A 17,815-nucleotide genomic window follows, 5' to 3' on the forward strand; every position below is an offset into this window, starting at 1 on the left:
TGTTGTTCAGGGGCTTGTAAGCATTTCACTATTATAGTCGGCGCATGTGACTAATAAAATGTTATTTGATTTTGATTTGATGCAAAGAAAACTACTAAAGGACACCAATAAGAAGAAGATACTTGTTTGGCCAAGAAACACGAGCAATGGACATTAGACAGGTGGAAATCTGTCCTTTCATCTGATGAGTCCAAATTTGAGATTTTGGGTTCCAACCGCCGTGTCTTTGTGAGACGCAGAGTAGGTGAACGGATGATCTCTGCATGTGTAGTTCCCACCGTGAAGCATGGAGGAGGAGGTGTGATGGTGCTTTGCTGGTGACACTCAGTGATTTATTTAGAATTCCAGGCACACTTAACCAGCATGGTTACCACAGCATTCTGCAGCGATACGCCATCCCATCTGGTTTGCGCTTAGTGGGACTATCATTTGTTTTTCAACAGGACAATGACCCAAAACACCTCCTAGTAGTGTAAGGGCTATTTGACTAAGGAGAGTGAAGGAATGCTGCATCAGATGACCTGGCCTCCACAATCACCCAATCTCATCCCAACAACTGCTGTAGAAACTTTTTCAAGACTGTTAGAAAAGCATCCCAGGTGATGAAGCTGGTTGAGAGAATGCAAAGAGTGTGAAAAGCTGTGAAGGCAAAGGGTGGTTACTTTGTATCTCAAATATATTTTGATTTGTTCAACACTTTTTTGGTTACTACATGATTCCATATATATGTGTTATTTCACATTCTAAGGTTTGTATCATTCAACTAAAGTTGACAAATAACTAAATCTAGTGTATTGGACCAGTTTCAAATGATATATTTTACGCACAACATAACCACTTCATATGTGCACCTGCTCCGGAATGGGAAAAATATCCTTTCTAAGTTCAATTATATTGTTCTTACTATAAAATCATATAATATTAAATAAAGGCACAGAACTCATAGGCATGTTACAGCATGGTGCATAGCCAGATAACACACAGTAGGCCAACTCATATTCTGTTCATTCTTCATATCATAATGTTTCTTTAGACCTGCCTAAAATAAATAATGGATTTATTGTGATGTGTATATTAAATTGATTTAGACTTTTTTTAAATGAAGATGTTCCAAACGCGCCTTCAGCGGCTTGTATGCTGCTTGTATGCTGCTTGTATGCTGCTTGTATGCTGCTTGTATGCTGCTTGTATGCTGCTTGTATGCGTGGAGGCCTGGAAAAGCAAAACGTGTTTACGTTAATTAACGGTCAATTACCATGAGACCAGCACTCTTTTACACGTCAATAACCGGCAAAATGTCATGACCGCCACAGCCCTAGTGCAGACACACACTTTTCGGAGCAGAAAAACATTATGACCAAGATAATGTCCTCGATAGTGATTTACCTGGTCCTGATTTCAGCCAACAGGCGAACAGCAGCCATAACAGGACTGGAGCCATCTCCTGAGGCGGGGAGGGAGGAGTGGATGGACAGACTGCCCTCCTGTGGCAGAAGCATGGACTGTACAGCCTGCACCACCTTCTCTGTGATGGACAGCTTGTAGAGGGGCATCGCCTGGGAGAGAGAGAGGGGAAGGGGACAGGGACAGGGATGAGAAGAGAACATTAAATTAGCCTACTAGCGAACATTAAAGCACTTTCATCATTTTCAGTCAAGTTACGTTATGTGTGTCTGACTTCCCTCACCCTCCCTGTTCTTACCTCAGAGCGGGGAGTGCAGAGGCGGGAGATGGGCACCGTCAGGATGTCTGAGGCCTTGCAGGCCTTCCTGTACTCGCAGGAAGGGAACTTCACCGTGGCAATGCCCTCCTGCTCGTTGATGGACATGACCACACCCACGCTGCCCAGCACTCCTTTACCCACCACCTGAGGGAGCAGAGGGACCATGATGAGAAACATGCACTGACCAATCACTGCTATAGCTCTTCCTGCCCACAGCACTGTTGGCCTGGTATAGTGTTGTAGGTACCCAGCATGTTAATTTCACCACAGAGACAGGTACAATGCATGTTACTAAGGGTGTACTGGGTGTCTTCTAATGGATCTATCAACTTGTGCTCCTCTCCTAACCCACCTGGACCTCTGAGCCAATCTTGATGGTCTCCTTGAAGCCTCCAAGGGCGCAGAGTGCCGCCACAGCCTGCCTGCCGATGGCCTGGAGTTTAGCCAGCTTCCTGCCGCTGCTGCTACCGTTCTCCAGGATGCTCTCAGCATACTTCCCCAGCTGTGGGATGAACATCAGTGCTCTGGACAGCACCTGGCACAGTCATCAGTAGCGGTAAGTCCATGTGTTATCACTATGATCTTCATATACAGTATATTCTTAGAATTGCACGGCTCTAGCATCTGCAAGTAGACCTTAGAATGGCTGCAGCTGCCTCTAAAACCTACGCATTCTAATTGTGCTTTACCTTCTCTGCAGTGCTGGTCCAGATCTGGGCGGTGTTGGATTCGGGAGCTGTGAGCAGGCTGTGCAGCAGGGCGATGACCTCAGCAGCCATACTGTTGGCCACATGTCCACTGATGAAGGGCCTGATCGGGTCGGACCTGAACAGTGGAGGGAGAGAGGAGACCGGTTAGAACCGCTCTGGTTAACTAGAACTAGTGTAGCAGATTCAATTCCACTGGTATTACGGTTATACAAAAGTAATAATATAAATCTTGCACAGCTTGAGTGTCACACCAACCTGGCCAGTTCAGAGTTCCTGTCCCGACACACAGCGGTCTGAGCGCTCTTCTTCTTGTCCCCTGTGGTGACTCCTCCAGCAGCCTCCGGGACCAGAGCCTCCACAGGCGGGCCCACGCTCACTATCAGCCCAGACTGGGCCCACTTATTGGCCTTCCTCAGGGCGGCAGCAGCCTCCTCTGTGATCACCTCACAGCTACCACTCTGGTGAGGTGAATGAGAAGAATGGGGAAGGAGCAGATCAGCCAGGAATAAATGGTATTATTCTTGAACATATGCCTTGACTAGGTTTAATTCTTCACTATTCTTCTTTCACTCAATGACACCTAAATGACTTTTGCAGCCGCATGAAAACTTTAAAAACAGGCCTGACCTTGGTCATGTCTCTATCCATCTTCACCACCTTCTCCATGTTGGCTCCAGTTCCAAGGCGGAACGGCCGGCCTTCTGAGCTGCTGCAGGCCACCAAGGAGGAAAAGCACAGGTGTCAGAGAGACTGCATGGATGGTTTAGCACACATGAAGTTAAAAGGTCTCAGGAGGTATTACGATGAGTCTTACCTGAGCAGTGGCTGTAGAACCTCATGAGAGGACTGGTCCTCCCGCTTGTGGATAAAGATGGACAGTTTGCCATCCACAGCCTCGCCCTCCTCCCCAGCGTCCTTATCTGACTTCAGGGTTCCCTTGGGGCTGGAGCGGCTCAGGCTGGTGTCTGGTTCTGAGGAGCTGGGGGACAGCAGGGTCTGGCAGCCTGGTGAGGGACACGGTGTTAGAGACAGCAGTCTAACAGAGGCCAGATATCTCATGACCAAAATTTCCTACCTGGTACTACGTAGTCAGCCAGCTTGGCCAGCAGCAGAGCGGCGATACGCGAGGCGGGGTCGGTGGCGTCCTGCTGCTCAGCATCTAGGGTGTTGATGGAGTAGCTCCAGGAGGGTAGCGCCACGTTGCCACAGTCCTCTACACTCATCAGGGGCAGGGCAGCGCGGCACAGCTGCAGGATGATCAGCACCAGCTTGGGAGACGGCCGCTGGTCCAGCAGCAGGGACAGGAGCTTGGACACACAGGCTGGCTGGCTCAGGATAGCCTTCCCTATGTGGCTCCTGGAGGAACGCCAGACAATCATAGAAAATTAGAAGGCGACAATAGTCATTTCACAAACACAGAACACAAGAAGACTGACGGTGATGTGTATTTGACCTGTTGTTTGCTAGTGGTTACCTGGACAGGTCGTTGAGCAGGCTGAGGACATCCTGCAGAGCATCGTTCCCTGCTGCCTGGTTCCCACAGCACTCTGTGGCTCTGACCAGGTGGTTGGTCAGCAGGCTGGACACCTGCCGGGCCAGACCTGAGTGGACCGCTTCTGTTGAACCACCTTAAGAGAGGGGGAGAGGGATTTCTGCAGTAGTAAAATTATCGCACACTGTACTCTCTGTAGAAAACACCGATGTGAGGTTGCATCCTAAAGTCTGATTATCTATATTCAAAGGTCATGAAAATACCCATCTTTCCTCTGGTTTCTGAATTATTGGCCTAAAATCTACTTTTGCCAAGCTTGCCTAACTTTAACCTCCAACTATTCTTCTGTGTTTTGTCCTCACTTTGTTAGTAGACCCTGAAGACATGAAGACAGCCTTTCATACCTTCCTCTTTAGCTAAAAGGCACAGCGCACTATCAAGACATTGGAAACGTCTGAGTGAAAATTATTCTCATATGCTTCAGCGTTGAGGTTCTCTTCATTTCTTGGAGTGGGCTACCCATTTCACAAGCTGATAAATTACCCCCCCCCCCCAAAAAAACAGATCTTGCATACCTTCCACCTTCTCCCACTCGATGCAGCGGTTGGCAAGCACCTGGAAGGCAGCCCAGGCCATGGTGGCCACCTTCTGCTTCTTGGTCTGCTTCTCATTGGAGCTGCAGTCCCTCTGGCCACTCAGACTGCACAGGCGGTCCATGAGCTGGACCAGACCACTGCGCACCAGGCACTGCTCCTCACTCCTACAGGAACACATGGGCAATTCTAGGAAGTCAGGCATTTTTGGGTGCCAGGAGAATGAGGTGAATTGTTTGTTCCTGATAACAAACAAAGCCGTTTTCCAAGAGTAACACAAGGATTTCGGAAGATAGAGAATAATTGTCTTGCCTAGTATAGGGGATGGTGCAGAGCATGCCAATACTGTTGGAACAAGCGATGGGGAAGCGGGCACATAGTGACACTACAGACGTCATAGTCTCCCCAAAGGCCTCCTGCACCTGCTCCACCATTCCCCCACAGGTCAGCTCCTCGATCCTGCACAGAGGACACAGATACATTTAGAAAATTGAATTTCTCCTGCATTATACACTAAAATACATTTGGATATTGGACAGGGCTTTCAGAATATTTTTTAACTTATGTACAACGGGCCCTCATTCATAGTAGTCACTAACGGATTACAATCATCTCCATTTACAGTAGGGCGAGGCACGAAGGTCACAGTCTCTCACTATTTATTATAGCACTAGAACCATTAGCCGAAGCCATTAGGCTGCATCAGTCAAAGGGGTTATTATGGGAGGTTGGGAGAATGAACAACTGCTTTATGCAGACAACATATTACCATTATTGTCAGACCCGCCAACTCTCCATTTTGCCTTTACTGGACCTAGTAAATACATTTTCATAGATAAAGGTAATGCCCCAATCAAAACATTGTCTGAGAAGTGACCTCGTCAACTTGGGATTTCAATGGGTCCCTAAAAACCTAAAAGTTAAGAACTGGGATAATATACAAATGCCATTAGGGGTTACGATACAGGTTACAAAGATGGTCATGGCTCTTAAACTCAATTATGTCATCAGCATGTTACCACTGTCCATGCCGGTCTGTACCTGTGGATTTAAAATTATTACTCCGCTTATTTGGGCCGGTAACACGGCCAGGATAAAACTAGTGAGATTACAGGCAAAGACTGAGGAGTGAGGATTAAAGATGCCCAACATGAAATTATATCAAGAAGCCTTTATAACTGCCCAAATAGGCTTTCTTTATTGAGACCTCTAAAAGGCCAAGGTAGGTGGACATGGAAGAACTTAATGCCCCATTTGGAGCATCAGATTATTTGAGTCAACAAAAAAGGTGGCACTACAGAATGTCCCATACAAAAAAAAATATATGGAGTCAGATTCATAAGAGGGAAAAAAAACGTCACCTTTCTTGACAAACTCTGCTTCGTTATGGAATAAGCCTAAATTGAAAATAAGAGGACACAAGGTTTTCTGGAAAGATTGGTATAAAAAGGGGATAAAGAACATTACATGTCTTTATCAAGAACCTCTTTTGAACAACTAAGGAACAAGTAGATTTTACAGCTTAGAGATTGTATGTTAAAGGATAGACAGAAAAACAACAAATTCCCTGTACATTCTAATATAAGTGTTAAGATAGAAATCCTCTGCAAATTACCACATACCGCAGGAACTTGTAAGGGCCTAAAGGTTGTATGGGAAAAATACTTTGAAGTTACATTTTGAGAGGAGGAATGGAACAAAAAAGTACAACAGATGCTCCTCCCCGTGAGAGACGCCCGGTCCTAGCTGATTCTTCAATTTCATTCTTTAGAGTCTAAGACATTGGGGAAGGGAAAGGCGAAGCATGGCAAATGGAATTGTTTTAAGATTGTCATAATATGGGATCATTTAGCCATTTGATTTTGAGGACCCCTTTAGGTATATATTTTAGGGGGATCAAATATAGGTTTTGGCCTTCACTACGAAAGCCCATAGAAACGCATTGAACAACAAATTCATACATGGCAAAAAAAGACAGTAAAACATAATAATAATAATAAAAAGGTTGAAGTGACTGTCCTAAATCTACAAAATATAGATATACACACACAGTTGAAGTCGTAAGTTTACATACACCTTAGCCAAATACATTTCAACTCAGTTTCACAATTCCTGACATTTAATCCTAGTAAAAATTCCCTGTTTTAGGTCAGTTAGGATCACCACTTTATTTTAAGAATGTGAAATGTCAGAATAATAGTAGAGAATTATTTAGTTCAGCTGTTATTTCTTTCATCACATTGTCACTTTGTTGTCTTTCGGCCATTTTGGGGTCATTGTCCATTTGGAAGACCCATTTGCTACCAAGCTTAAACTTCCTGACTGATGTCTTGAGATATTGCTTCAATATATCCACATAATTTTTCTGCCTCATGATGCCATCTATTTTGTGAAGTGCACCAGTCCCTACTGCAGCAAAGCATCCCCACAACAAGATGCTGCCACCCCCGTGCTTCATGGTTGGGATGGTGTTCTTCGGCTTGCAAGCCTCCCGCTTTTTCCTCCAGACATAACAATGGTCATTATGGCCAAACAGTTCTATTTTTGTTTCATCAGACCAGAGGACATTTCTCCAAAAAGTACGATCTTTGTCCCCATGTGCAGTTGCAAACCCTAGTCTGGCTTTTTTATGGCAGTTTTGGAGCAGTGGCTTCTTCCTTGCTCAGCAGCCTTTTAGGTTATGCCGATATAAGGACTCATTTTACTGTGGATATAGATACTTTTGTAACTGTTTCCTCAAGCATCTTCACAAGGGCCTTTGCTGTTGTTCTGGGATTGATTTGCACTTTTCGCACCAAAGTACGTTCATCTCTAGGAGACAGAACATGTCTCCTTCCTGAGGGGTATGACGGCCGCGTGGTCCCATGGTGTTTATACTTGCGTACTATTGTTTGTACAGATGAACGTGGTACCTTCAGGTGTTTGGAAATTGCTCCCAAGGATGAACCAAACTTGTGGAGGTCAGACTTTTCTGAGGTCTAGGATGATTTCTTTGAATTTTCCCATGATGTCAAGCAAAGAGGCACTGTGTTTGAAGGTAGGCCTTGAAATACATCCACAGGTACACCTCCAATTGACTCAAATTATGTCGTTTAGCCTATAAGAATCTTCTAAAGCCATGACATCATTTTCTGGAATTTTCCAAGCTGTTTTGAGGCACTGTCAACTTAGTATATGTAAACATCTGACCCACTGGAATTGTGATATAATCTGTCTGATGAAAGAAATAAAAGCTGAAATAAATCATTCTTTCTACTATTATTCTGACATTTCACATTCTTAAAATAAAATGATGATCCTAACTGACCTAAGACAGGGAATTTTTACTAGGATTAAATGTCAGGAATTGTGCAAAACTGAGTTTAAATGTATTTGGCTAAGGTGTATGTAAACTTCCGACTTCAACTGTATATTAATTTCTGTCAAGTTATTGTTTAGTGTTAAATATAATTCAATTGCATTGTTATATTGTGAAAGGAAACAATAATTATAATTATAAAATAAATTCTCCCAAATGTAAACATGCCATGAAGATATATTAATGGTAGGTTTGTGTGTGAGTGTGTGTCCATGCCTTACCTGGGCCCTCCCTGCAGCACCATGGTAACAGGTCCCACCAGGTGAGTGACCCCACCTACCCTGACTGCGGCAGTGAGCAGCTCCCTCATGTGAACGAGGGCTTGCTTCCTCGTGCTGCCCCGCCTCCACCGTGTCTGAGCCGCAGACAGGAAACTGCTGCTGGACACCTGGAGGAGGCAGAACTCGGGTAAAATATGAATAGACTCAACTTCTCTAATTGTTTGGCACCAAAAACACAGAATTCAATGTGCGGTGACTGTGGCGGACGGCTGCACTTACAGACTGGTCGGGCAAGGTCCCTATGAAAGCAAAGAGCTGCCCCAGCAGCACACTGTACGTTGGCTTGTCCCGGCTGTCCTCCATGGCTAGAGACTGCAGCAGGGTGAAGGAGCTGCTGCGGTGACTGGTGGGGTGGTGTCGCCTCCTGCAGTAGAAGAGAATAACGTAGAGGGGTGAGTACTCTCTCCATCCATCATCAACTTAGTGTTGTTATGCTTGTGATACACTTTCTCTGTATCAAATAGATTTTTGTGGACAGTGAACCTTTGGCTGCTGTGTGGGAACTCCAGGTCCTGGTTGGCGATCATCTCCAGGTCGGAGGGCGCAGACATGCTGCGCAGGAAGACTGGCTGCTTCATCCCGGGAACCACCGTCTTAGTGTCTGACACAGACTTACAGGCTGCCACACAACAACAAAAAGACAGAATCAGTCACCTCTATTTTATCATACTACATCCAGGCAGCCAAAGTAAATCAGGAGAGGGGTACAGAGAAGCAGGTGTAAGCTAGGGAGGTGGAGTAGACTGGGGAGGTAGTTATGTAAGGAAGTGTAAGCTGAGGGGTACCTGGCGTGCCAGCAGGCGTGGTGCTCAGGCTCCTGCAGTGAGGAGCGATGGTGACGTGGAGCAGCAGCTCTGTGCGGTTCATCAGGCTCTTCACCAGGGCTTTGGTTTTGGCCAGCGGCACACCACTCTTCAGGTGGACGGAGTTCACCTCCTGGAAGAACTTCTCCCTGTGGACAAACGTAGACCACAAACCAGAAGACAACGTGGAGGAAGAGATGTTAGTCTCAGCCGTCTTAACATCGGCATTGTCACGTGGCTCTTCTCCAATATCTTACCTCAGTGTGAGGACAACATTTTCCAAATCACCCCAGTCCAGTGGGACCTCCTTTAGTGAACACAGCAATTCTAGTTCCTTCATTTTGTTCTGGGGAAACAAAAACTAATTATATTTGCTGAACAGTGCACAACTCTATGAGAATCAGAGGTGAAGGGATGTGTACCTCAAAGAAGTGATAGTCATGGAAGAAAGGAGCATTGTTCTCCAGCTTTCCCTGCTGAGCTTCCTCCACCTCGTTCTGCCACTTCTGCTCCAGCTCTGCTACACTCTGATGGATGGCAACAAACAAAGTTCTACACACACACACGGAGAGGGAAAAGCAGACTATAATAGCCACTTGTGTACCTGCAGCTGGCGCTCCATGGCGTTGATCTTCTTGAAAGTCTCGGCCATGATCTTACAGAGCAGGTCGTACTCCTCAGCGTGCTCCTCGCGGTACTGGAAGTTGACGAGCGACTGGAGAGCATCCACCAGCGTCAGGTGCTTTATCACACACGACACTATGACCTCTTCCATAACGTCTGGCCTGATCACCTCCCTGACACGGGCAAGTCAGAGAGAAAAGCGGGAGAGGATGGGCAGTAATGACTGGTTAAAATAGAATTGGAATGGCAGTTGAATATGTGGTATATATGGTCACCACTTCTTACTTGATGCTGGGACGAAACTGTGGTCGCCCCCTGCCGGACACCTCTCGTAGCCGGCTCATGATGCCTGGAGGCAGGCGGATGCGGGGCAGGTCAAAGTAGGCCCCAGGCATGAGGCCCGGGGGAGGGATGAGCACGTCAGAGGGGTAGGTGAACTCCCGGTCCTCCTCGATGGTGAGGGGTAGCGGAGAGGGACTGGGGGTTAGGGCTGGAGAGATGGCACCATTAGCTTCCACCTGCCATTGGCACCTGGAGGAAATGGATAGCATTTAGTCTCGGCTGTCCTGGTAACCACTCTCTGCCACGGTGTCACCGGTGTTATTTTACTAGGGTGTTACTATTTAGTTGGTTATAGCGGTATATGACTGTGCTGCGACATTGCAGTGCATTCGTGCCATCTATAGTGTGTGCTCTGTATCATTCGCCATATATGCCGAGTCACCTTTGGAGCAGCTTGGAGCAGAGCAGGTCATGGCAGGCGTCCTCCTCTCGGGTTACTTCAGGTCCGTTGTAGAGGATGCGGAGCATGGAGCAGGCCAGTACAGACAGACCCAACGCCAGGTCTGCCAGGAAGGGGAGACCCCCAGAGACATCCTCTGATGATTCCTGTAGCGGGAAAACAGAGACAGATCTACGTAACAATGTCTGGGTGTGTATGTCAAACATGGCAGCAACATACTGTATTCACAACAGTGCAGTGATCTAACTCCACAGCTGTGTGTACCTGTGCTCGGACACTGCAGTGATCTAACTCCACAGCTGTGTGTATCTGCGCTTGGACAGTGCAGTGATCTAACTCCATAGCTGTGTGTACCTGTGCTCAGACAGTGCAGTGATCTAACTCCACAGCTGTGTGTATCTGCGCTTGGACAGTGCAGTGATCTAACTCCACAGCTGTGTGTACCTGTGCTCAGACAGTGCAGTGATCTAACTCCACAGCTGTGTGTACCTGCACTCAGACAGTGCAGCGATCTAACTCCACAGCTGTGTGTACCTGCGCTCAGACAGTGCAGTGATCTAACTCCACAGCTGTGTGTATCTGCGCTTGGACAGTGCAGTGATCTAACTCCACAGCTGTGTGTACCTGTGCTCGGACACTGCAGTGATCTAACTCCACAGCTGTGTGTATCTGCGCTTGGACAGTGCAGTGATCTAACTCCACAGCTGTGTGTACCTGTGCTCAGACAGTGCAGTGATCTAACTCCACAGCTGTGTGTACCTGCACTCAGACAGTGCAGCGATCTAACTCCACAGCTGTGTGTACCTGCGCTCAGACAGTGCAGTGATCTAACTCCACAGCTGTGTGTACCTGCGCTCAGACAGTGCAGTGATCTAACTCCACAGCTGTGTGTATCTGCGCTTGGACAGTGCAGTGATCTAACTCCACAGCTGTGTGTACCTGCACTTGGACAGTGCAGTGATCTAACTCCACAGCTGTGTGTACCTGCGCTCAGACAGTGCAGTGATCTAACTCCACAGCTGTGTGTACCTGCGCTCAGACAGTGCAGTGATCTAACTCCATAGCTGTGTGTATCTGCGCTTGGACAGTGCAGTGATCTAACTCCACAGCTGTGTGTATCTGCGCTTGGACAGTGCAGTGATCTAACTCCACAGCTGTGTGTACATGCGCTCAGACAGTGCAGTGATCTAACTCCATAGCTGTGTGTATCTGCGCTTGGACAGTGCAGTGATCTAACTCCACAGGAGTGTGTATCTGCGCTTGGACAGTGCAGTGATCTAACTCCACAGGAGTGTGTATCTGCGCTTGGACAGTGCAGTGATCTAACTCCACAGGAGTGTGTATCTGCGCTTGGACAGTGCAGTGATCTAACTCCATAGCTGTGTGTACCTGCGCTCGGACAGTGCAGGAGAACCCCCACATGGCTTTGTCTGGGGTATTGTGCTCGCGCCCACTCCTCATCTCAAAGGAGAACGTCACTGTGTCCCCCTCCACCTTGACCAGGTCTTTGGGCCAACCTGTCCCTAGGACACTGCGACTGCCATAGCCCAGAGTGTTGCCTCCATACTCGGTCACCTTGCGACTGTTAGTGTTGGGCCCGGCATACATCACCAACTGGAACACCAGCGAGAAAAGACCAAGTCAATATCTTCCTCATAGAGCTTTGCAATGATAAACTAGATTAGACATGTTATGACATAGCTTTAACATGGAAATGTGATGTGGGGTGGAGAGGTGCAGGGATTGGTCACCTTGTCGTAGTCGTACTGCGAGGAGCAGCGGGAGTCGAAGCGCAGGTAGAGGCAGCGTGCCCCTGGGATGTGTACCGTCTCTTTGAACTTATAGTTGTCTCGCACCGGGTGGACCGTCTCCACTGTCTTCCCAGCAGCCCACGGGGCAGGGATCTTCAGGCCTGTCAGGAAGCCTGGCTCCTCCCGCTCATCTAGGATTCTAAAGCTGGAGCAGGACAGAGGAAGTCAGTCAGTCATCAGGGACAGAAACACACTTGGAAAACCAGGCTTAAGGTCCTGATAAATCTTGCCTACAGAGGACCGTGTGTACTCTTACCGGTCATCATCAGCAGCAGGCGCCTTTTGGCCCAGCGGCCCTCCTACCAGTGGAATGCTGTCAGTGAAGAGAGGAGACTGGGTCTTCAACAGCAGAGCAGTCTGGGAAATAACCAGGAGAAACCCATATTATAAATATATATGCTAATTCTCCTTCCAAACTATCATCAACGTTCAATTAACAAGCACAACACGTCTACCCATCATCCACCAAAGAAAGCAGAGACGACAGACAGACGTTCTAAACTAGAGAAGAATATCTACATTGAGGTGAGACGGGGGTGTTTGTTTGAGAGCCCCCACCTGGCTGGTGTAGAGGACGAGCTGCACTAGCTGGGGCATGAGAGCGTCAGCCAGATTGAGTGTCTGCAGGTTGGGGTGCATCAGAGAGGTGAGCAGCACCGGCAGCAGGTGGCCCAGCATGGTGGCCTTGGTCATCTGCTCCAGACCCTTCAGCCTGCGGTCCGGAAGGAGAGAGAAGTGGGATAAGAGGTATGTGGAAGAGAGGTCGAGGCAGACAGAGAGGGAAATGCATAGAATGGGATTCATATGCATACATGGGGAACATGCAGATACACAGACAAAAGGTCAAGAGAGTTAGGGGTAGGCATACAACACGTAAAATGACAGGTTGACAGGTAACAGGAAAAGCAATGGTAGAGGGGTGAGGGTCACCTGGTCTCTCGGTCAGTGATGTCACTGTTGATGAGAGTGGCGGTCACCTGCTGCAGGGTCTCCAGCACCTCGTCACAGCCCATCAGGATCTTGGTGGCCAGCGACAGGATGCTTGTCTGCAACTCCTGGGAACCACACACAGAGAAAAGGCAACGCTTCCGTAACAGTGCTAACTTTATTCTAACAGGAAAACGACCTCACAACTAAACTTGTTTACAATCAACACTATAACAAAAGTTAAACAAAAACAAGTTTAGGTGTTTGTAATAAAAAAAGGGCTTACTGTTGAACATGCTAAATACGGTGGCTATGCTGTCATGATTTAATATCCTTGCTCTATTGCTGCAGAAACTGAGGCACAAGACAGACACACGGAGAGAGAGACACACACAGAAAAAGAGAGAGACAGAGAGAGAGAGACACAGAGAGAGAGAGAGCGAGAGAGAGAGAAAAAAAGAGAGAGAGACGCAGAAAAAGAGAGAGACACAGAACGAGAGAGAGAGAGAGAGAGAGAGAGAGACAGAACGAGAGAGAGAGGGAGGGAGACACAGAACGAGAGAGAGAGGGAGGGAGACAGAAAAAAAGAGAGAGGGAGAGAGACAGAAAAAAAGAGAGAGAGACGCAGAAAAAGAGAGAGACGCAGAAAAAGAGACGCAGAAAAAAAGAGAGACGCAGAAAAAGAGAACGAGAGAGAGAGACGCAGAAAAAAAGAGAGAGAGAGAAAGAGAACGAGAGAGAGAGAGAGACACAGAACGAGAGAGAGAGGGAGACAGAAAAAAGAGAGGGAGAGAGACAGAAAAAAAGAGAGGGAGAGAGACAGAAAAAGAGAGCGAGGGAGAGAGACAGAAAAAGAGAGAGAGGGAGAGAGACAGAAAAAGAGAGACGCAGAAAAAGAGAGAGACGCAGAGAAAAGAGAGAGACGCAGAAAAAGAGAGAGAGACGCAGAGAAAAAAAAGAGACGCAGAGAAAAAAAAGAGACGCAGAGAAAAAAAGACGCAGAAAAAAGAGACAGAGCGAGAGACACAGAAAAAGAGAGCGAGAGACAGAAAAAAAGAGAGAAAGGTTTAAAAAAGAGAGACAGAGAGAGCGAGACACAGAAAGAGAGAGAGAGAGACACAGAAAGAGAGAGAGAGAGAGCGAGAGAGAGAAAAAAAGAGAGACGCAGAAAAAGAGAACGAGAGAGAGAGAGAGACACACAGAAAAAAGAGAGCGACGCAGAAAAAAAGAGAGAGAGAGAGAGAAAGAGACGCAGAAAAAGAGAGACGCAGAAAAAGAGAGACGCAGAAAAAGAGAGACGCAGAACGAGAGAGAGAGACACAGAACGAGAGAGGGAGGGAGACAGAAAAAAAGAGAGAGGGAGGGAGACAGAAAAAAAGAGAGAGGGAGGGAGACACAAAAAGAGAGAGAGAGAGAGACGCAGAAAAAGAGAGAGACAGAAAAAGAGAGACGCAGAAAAAGAGAGAGACAGAAAAAGAGAGACGCAGAAAAAGAGCGAGACGCAGAACGAGAGAGAGAGAGACACAGAACGAGAGAGAGAGAGACAGAACGAGAGAGAGAGACACAGAACGAGAGAGAGAGGGAGAGAGACAGAAAAAAAGAGAGAGACGCAGAAAAAAGACGCAGAAAGAGACGCAGAGAAAAAAAGAGACGCAGAAAAAGAGAGAGACGCAGAAAGAGAGAGAGAGGCAGAAAAAGGGAGAGAGAGACGCAGAAAAAGAGAGAGACACAGAAAAAGAGAGAAAGAGACGCAGAAAGAGAGAGACGCAGAAAAAAAGAGACGCAGAAAAAAAGAAACGGAGAAAAAAAGAGACGCAGAAAAAAAGAGACGCAGAAAAAAAGAGAGACGCAGAAAAAGAGAGAGAGACAGAACGAGAGAGAGAGGGAGGGAGACAGAGAGAGAGAGAGAGAGAGAGAGAGAGAGAGACGCAGAAAAAGAGAGAGACGCAGAAAAAGAGAGAGACGCAGAAAAAGAGAGAGAGACGCAGAAAAAGAGAGAGAGACGCAGAAAAAGAGAGAGAGACGCAGAAAAAGAGAGAGAGAGAGACGCAGAAAAAGAGAGAGAGAGACGCAGAAAGAGAGAGAGAGACGCAGAAAGAGAGAGAGAGACGCAGAAAGAGAGAGAGAGACGCAGAAAGAGAGAGAGAGACGCAGAAAGAGAGAGAGAGACGCAGAAAAAAAGAGACGCAGAGAAAAAAAGAGACGCAGAGAAAAAAAGAGAGACGCAGAGAAAAAAAGAGAGACGCAGAGAAAAAAAGAGACGCAGAGAAAAAAAGAGAGACGCAGAGAAAAAAAGAGAGACGCAGAGAAAAAAAGAGACGCAGAGAAAAAGAGAGACGCAGAGAAAAAAAGAGAGACGCAGAGAAAAAAAGAGAGACGCAGAGAAAAAAAGACGCAGAGAAAAAAAGAGAGACGCAGAGAAAAAAAGAGAGACGCAGAGAAAAAAAGAGAGACGCAGAGAAAAAAAGAGAGACGCAGAGAAAAAAAGAGACGCAGAGAAAAAAAGAGACGCAGAGAAAAAAAGAGAGACGCAGAGAAAAAAAGAGACGCAGAGAAAAAAGAGACGCAGAGAAAAAAGAGACGCAGAAAAAAAGAGACGCAAAAAAGAGACGCAGAAAAAGAGAGAGACGCAGAAAAAAAGAGACGCAGAAAAAAAGAGACGCAGAAAAAAAGAGACGCAGAAAAAGAGAGAGACGCAGAAAAAAAGAGAGACGCAGAAAAAGAGAGAGACAGAACGAGAGAGAGAGGGAGGGAGACAGAGAGAGAGAGAGAGAGAGAGAGACGCAGAAAAAGAGAGAGAGACGCAGAAAAAGAGAGAGAGACGCAGAAAAAGAGAGAGAGAGAGGCAGAAAAAGAGAGAGAGAGAGACGCAGAAAAAGAGAGAGAGAGAGACGCAGAAAAAGAGAGAGACGCAGAAAAAGAGAGAGAGAGAGAGACGCAGAAAAAGAGAGAGACGCAGAAAAAGAGAGAGAGAGAGAGACGCAGAAAGAGAGAGAGAGACGCAGAAAGAGAGAGAGAGACGCAGAAAGAGAGAGAGAGACGCAGAAAAAAAGAGAAAGAGACGCAGAGAAAAAAAGAGAGACGCAGAGAAAAAAAGAGACGCAGAGAAAAAAAGAGAGACGCAGAGAAAAAGAGAGACGCAGAGAAAAAAAGAGAGACGCAGAGAAAAAAAGAGACGCAGAGAAAAAAAGAGAGACGCAGAGAAAAAAAGAGAGACGCAGAGAAAAAAAGAGAGACGCAGAGAAAAAGAGACGCAGAGAAAAAGAGACGCAGAGAAAAAGAGACGCAGAGAAAAAGAGACGCAGAGAAAAAGAGAGACGCAGAGAAAAAGAGACGCAGAGAAAAAAAGAGACGCAGAGAAAAAAAGAGACGCAGAGAAAAAAAGAGACGCAGAGAAAAAGAGACGCAGAGAAAAAGAGACGCAGAGAAAAAGAGACGCAGAGAAAAAGAGACGCAGAGAAAAAGAGACGCAGAGAAAAAGAGACGCAGAGAAAAAGAGACGCAGAGAAAAAGAGACGCAGAGAAAAAGAGACGCAGAGAAAAAGAGACGCAGAGAAAAAGAGACGCAGAGAAAAAGAGACGCAGAGAAAAAGAGACGCAGAGAAAAAGAGACGCAGAGAAAAAAAGAGAGACGCAGAGAAAAAAAGAGACGCAGAGAAAAAAAGAGACGCAGAGAAAAAAAGAGAGACGCAGAGAAAAAAGACACAGAAAAAGAGAGCGAGAGACACAGAAAAAGAGAGCGAGACAGAAAAAAAGAGAGATTTAAAAAAGAGAGACAGACAGAGAGAAAAAAGAGACGCAGAAAAAAAGAGACGCAGAAAAAAAGAGACGCAGAAAAAAAGAGACGCAGAAAAAAAGACGCAGAAAAAAAGAGACGCAGAAAAAAAGAGACGCAGAAAAAAGAGACGCAGAAAAAGAGAGAGACGCAGAAAAAAAGAGAGACGCAGAAAAAGAGAGAGACGCAGAAAAAGAGAGAGACGCAGAAAAAAAGAGAGACGCAGAAAAAGAGAGAGAGACAGAACGAGAGAGAGAGGGAGGGAGACAGAGAGAGAGACGCAGAAAAAGAGAGAGAGACGCAGAAAAAGAGAGAGAGACGCAGAAAAAGAGAGAGACGCAGAAAAAGAGAGAGAGAGAGACGCAGAAAGAGAGAGAGAGACGCAGAAAGAGAGAGAGAGACGCAGAAAGAGAGAGAGAGACGCAGAAAGAGAGAGAGAGACGCAGAAAGAGAGAGAGAGACGCAGAAAGAGAGAGAGACGCAGAAAGAGAGAGAGACGCAGAAAAAAAGAGAAAGAGACGCAGAAAAAAAGAGACGCAGAGAAAAGACGCAGAGAAAAAAAGAGAGACGCAGAGAAAAAAAGAGAGACGCAGAGAAAAAAAGAGACGCAGAGAAAAAAAGAGACGCAGAGAAAAAAAGAGACGCAGAGAAAAAAAGAGACGCAGAGAAAAAAAGAGAGACGCAGAGAAAAAAGACACAGAAAAAGAGAGCGAGAGACACAGAAAAAGAGAGCGAGACAGAAAAAAAGAGAGAGATTTAAAAAAGAGAGACAGACAGAGAGAGCGAGAGAGAGAGAGAGCGAGAGAGAGAGAGAGCGAGAGAGAGAGAGAGCGAGAGACAGAGAGAGCGAGAGACAGAGAGAGCGAGAGACAGAGAGAGCGAGAGACAGAGAGAGCGAGAGACAGAGAGAGCGAGAGACAGAGAGAGCGAGAGACAGAGAGAGCGAGAGACAGAGAGAGCGAGAGACAGAGAGAGC

At 46.6% G+C, this 17,815-nt stretch overlaps 1 protein-coding gene across 5 annotated transcripts in view; it reads right to left on the minus strand.

The window, feature by feature from the left end:
* LOC110525681 (probable E3 ubiquitin-protein ligase HECTD4) overlaps positions 1 to 17,815 on the minus strand; it is a 72,330-nt gene that overhangs the window by 29,561 nt on the left and 24,954 nt on the right. For all 5 annotated transcript variants that reach the window (XR_005052053.1, XM_036979796.1, XM_036979794.1 and 2 more), the window contains exons 18-42: positions 13,068 to 13,192; positions 12,696 to 12,849; positions 12,394 to 12,494; positions 12,078 to 12,282; positions 11,716 to 11,940; positions 10,309 to 10,472; positions 9,870 to 10,115; positions 9,565 to 9,757; positions 9,383 to 9,487; positions 9,218 to 9,306; positions 8,943 to 9,109; positions 8,641 to 8,776; positions 8,377 to 8,521; positions 8,098 to 8,264; positions 4,831 to 4,977; positions 4,501 to 4,685; positions 3,908 to 4,061; positions 3,509 to 3,789; positions 3,248 to 3,437; positions 3,061 to 3,142; positions 2,689 to 2,891; positions 2,413 to 2,548; positions 2,076 to 2,258; positions 1,703 to 1,867; positions 1,387 to 1,556 (exon numbers count right to left, since the gene is read on the minus strand). Coding sequence is in view for 4 of the 5 variants with exons in the window: in XM_036979796.1 (XP_036835691.1) it covers positions 1,387 to 1,556; positions 1,703 to 1,867; positions 2,076 to 2,258; positions 2,413 to 2,548; positions 2,689 to 2,891; positions 3,061 to 3,142; positions 3,248 to 3,437; positions 3,509 to 3,789; positions 3,908 to 4,061; positions 4,501 to 4,685; positions 4,831 to 4,977; positions 8,098 to 8,264; positions 8,377 to 8,521; positions 8,641 to 8,776; positions 8,943 to 9,109; positions 9,218 to 9,306; positions 9,383 to 9,487; positions 9,565 to 9,757; positions 9,870 to 10,115; positions 10,309 to 10,472; positions 11,716 to 11,940; positions 12,078 to 12,282; positions 12,394 to 12,494; positions 12,696 to 12,849; positions 13,068 to 13,192 (4,118 nt within the window). In the remaining variant the exon portion in view is untranslated. The remainder of the gene's footprint in view (positions 1 to 1,386; positions 1,557 to 1,702; positions 1,868 to 2,075; positions 2,259 to 2,412; positions 2,549 to 2,688; positions 2,892 to 3,060; positions 3,143 to 3,247; positions 3,438 to 3,508; positions 3,790 to 3,907; positions 4,062 to 4,500; positions 4,686 to 4,830; positions 4,978 to 8,097; positions 8,265 to 8,376; positions 8,522 to 8,640; positions 8,777 to 8,942; positions 9,110 to 9,217; positions 9,307 to 9,382; positions 9,488 to 9,564; positions 9,758 to 9,869; positions 10,116 to 10,308; positions 10,473 to 11,715; positions 11,941 to 12,077; positions 12,283 to 12,393; positions 12,495 to 12,695; positions 12,850 to 13,067; positions 13,193 to 17,815) is intronic.

The sequence above is a fragment of the Oncorhynchus mykiss genome, chromosome 6 (genome assembly GCF_013265735.2).
Source record: "Oncorhynchus mykiss isolate Arlee chromosome 6, USDA_OmykA_1.1, whole genome shotgun sequence".
Taxonomy (NCBI): domain Eukaryota; kingdom Metazoa; phylum Chordata; class Actinopteri; order Salmoniformes; family Salmonidae; genus Oncorhynchus; species Oncorhynchus mykiss.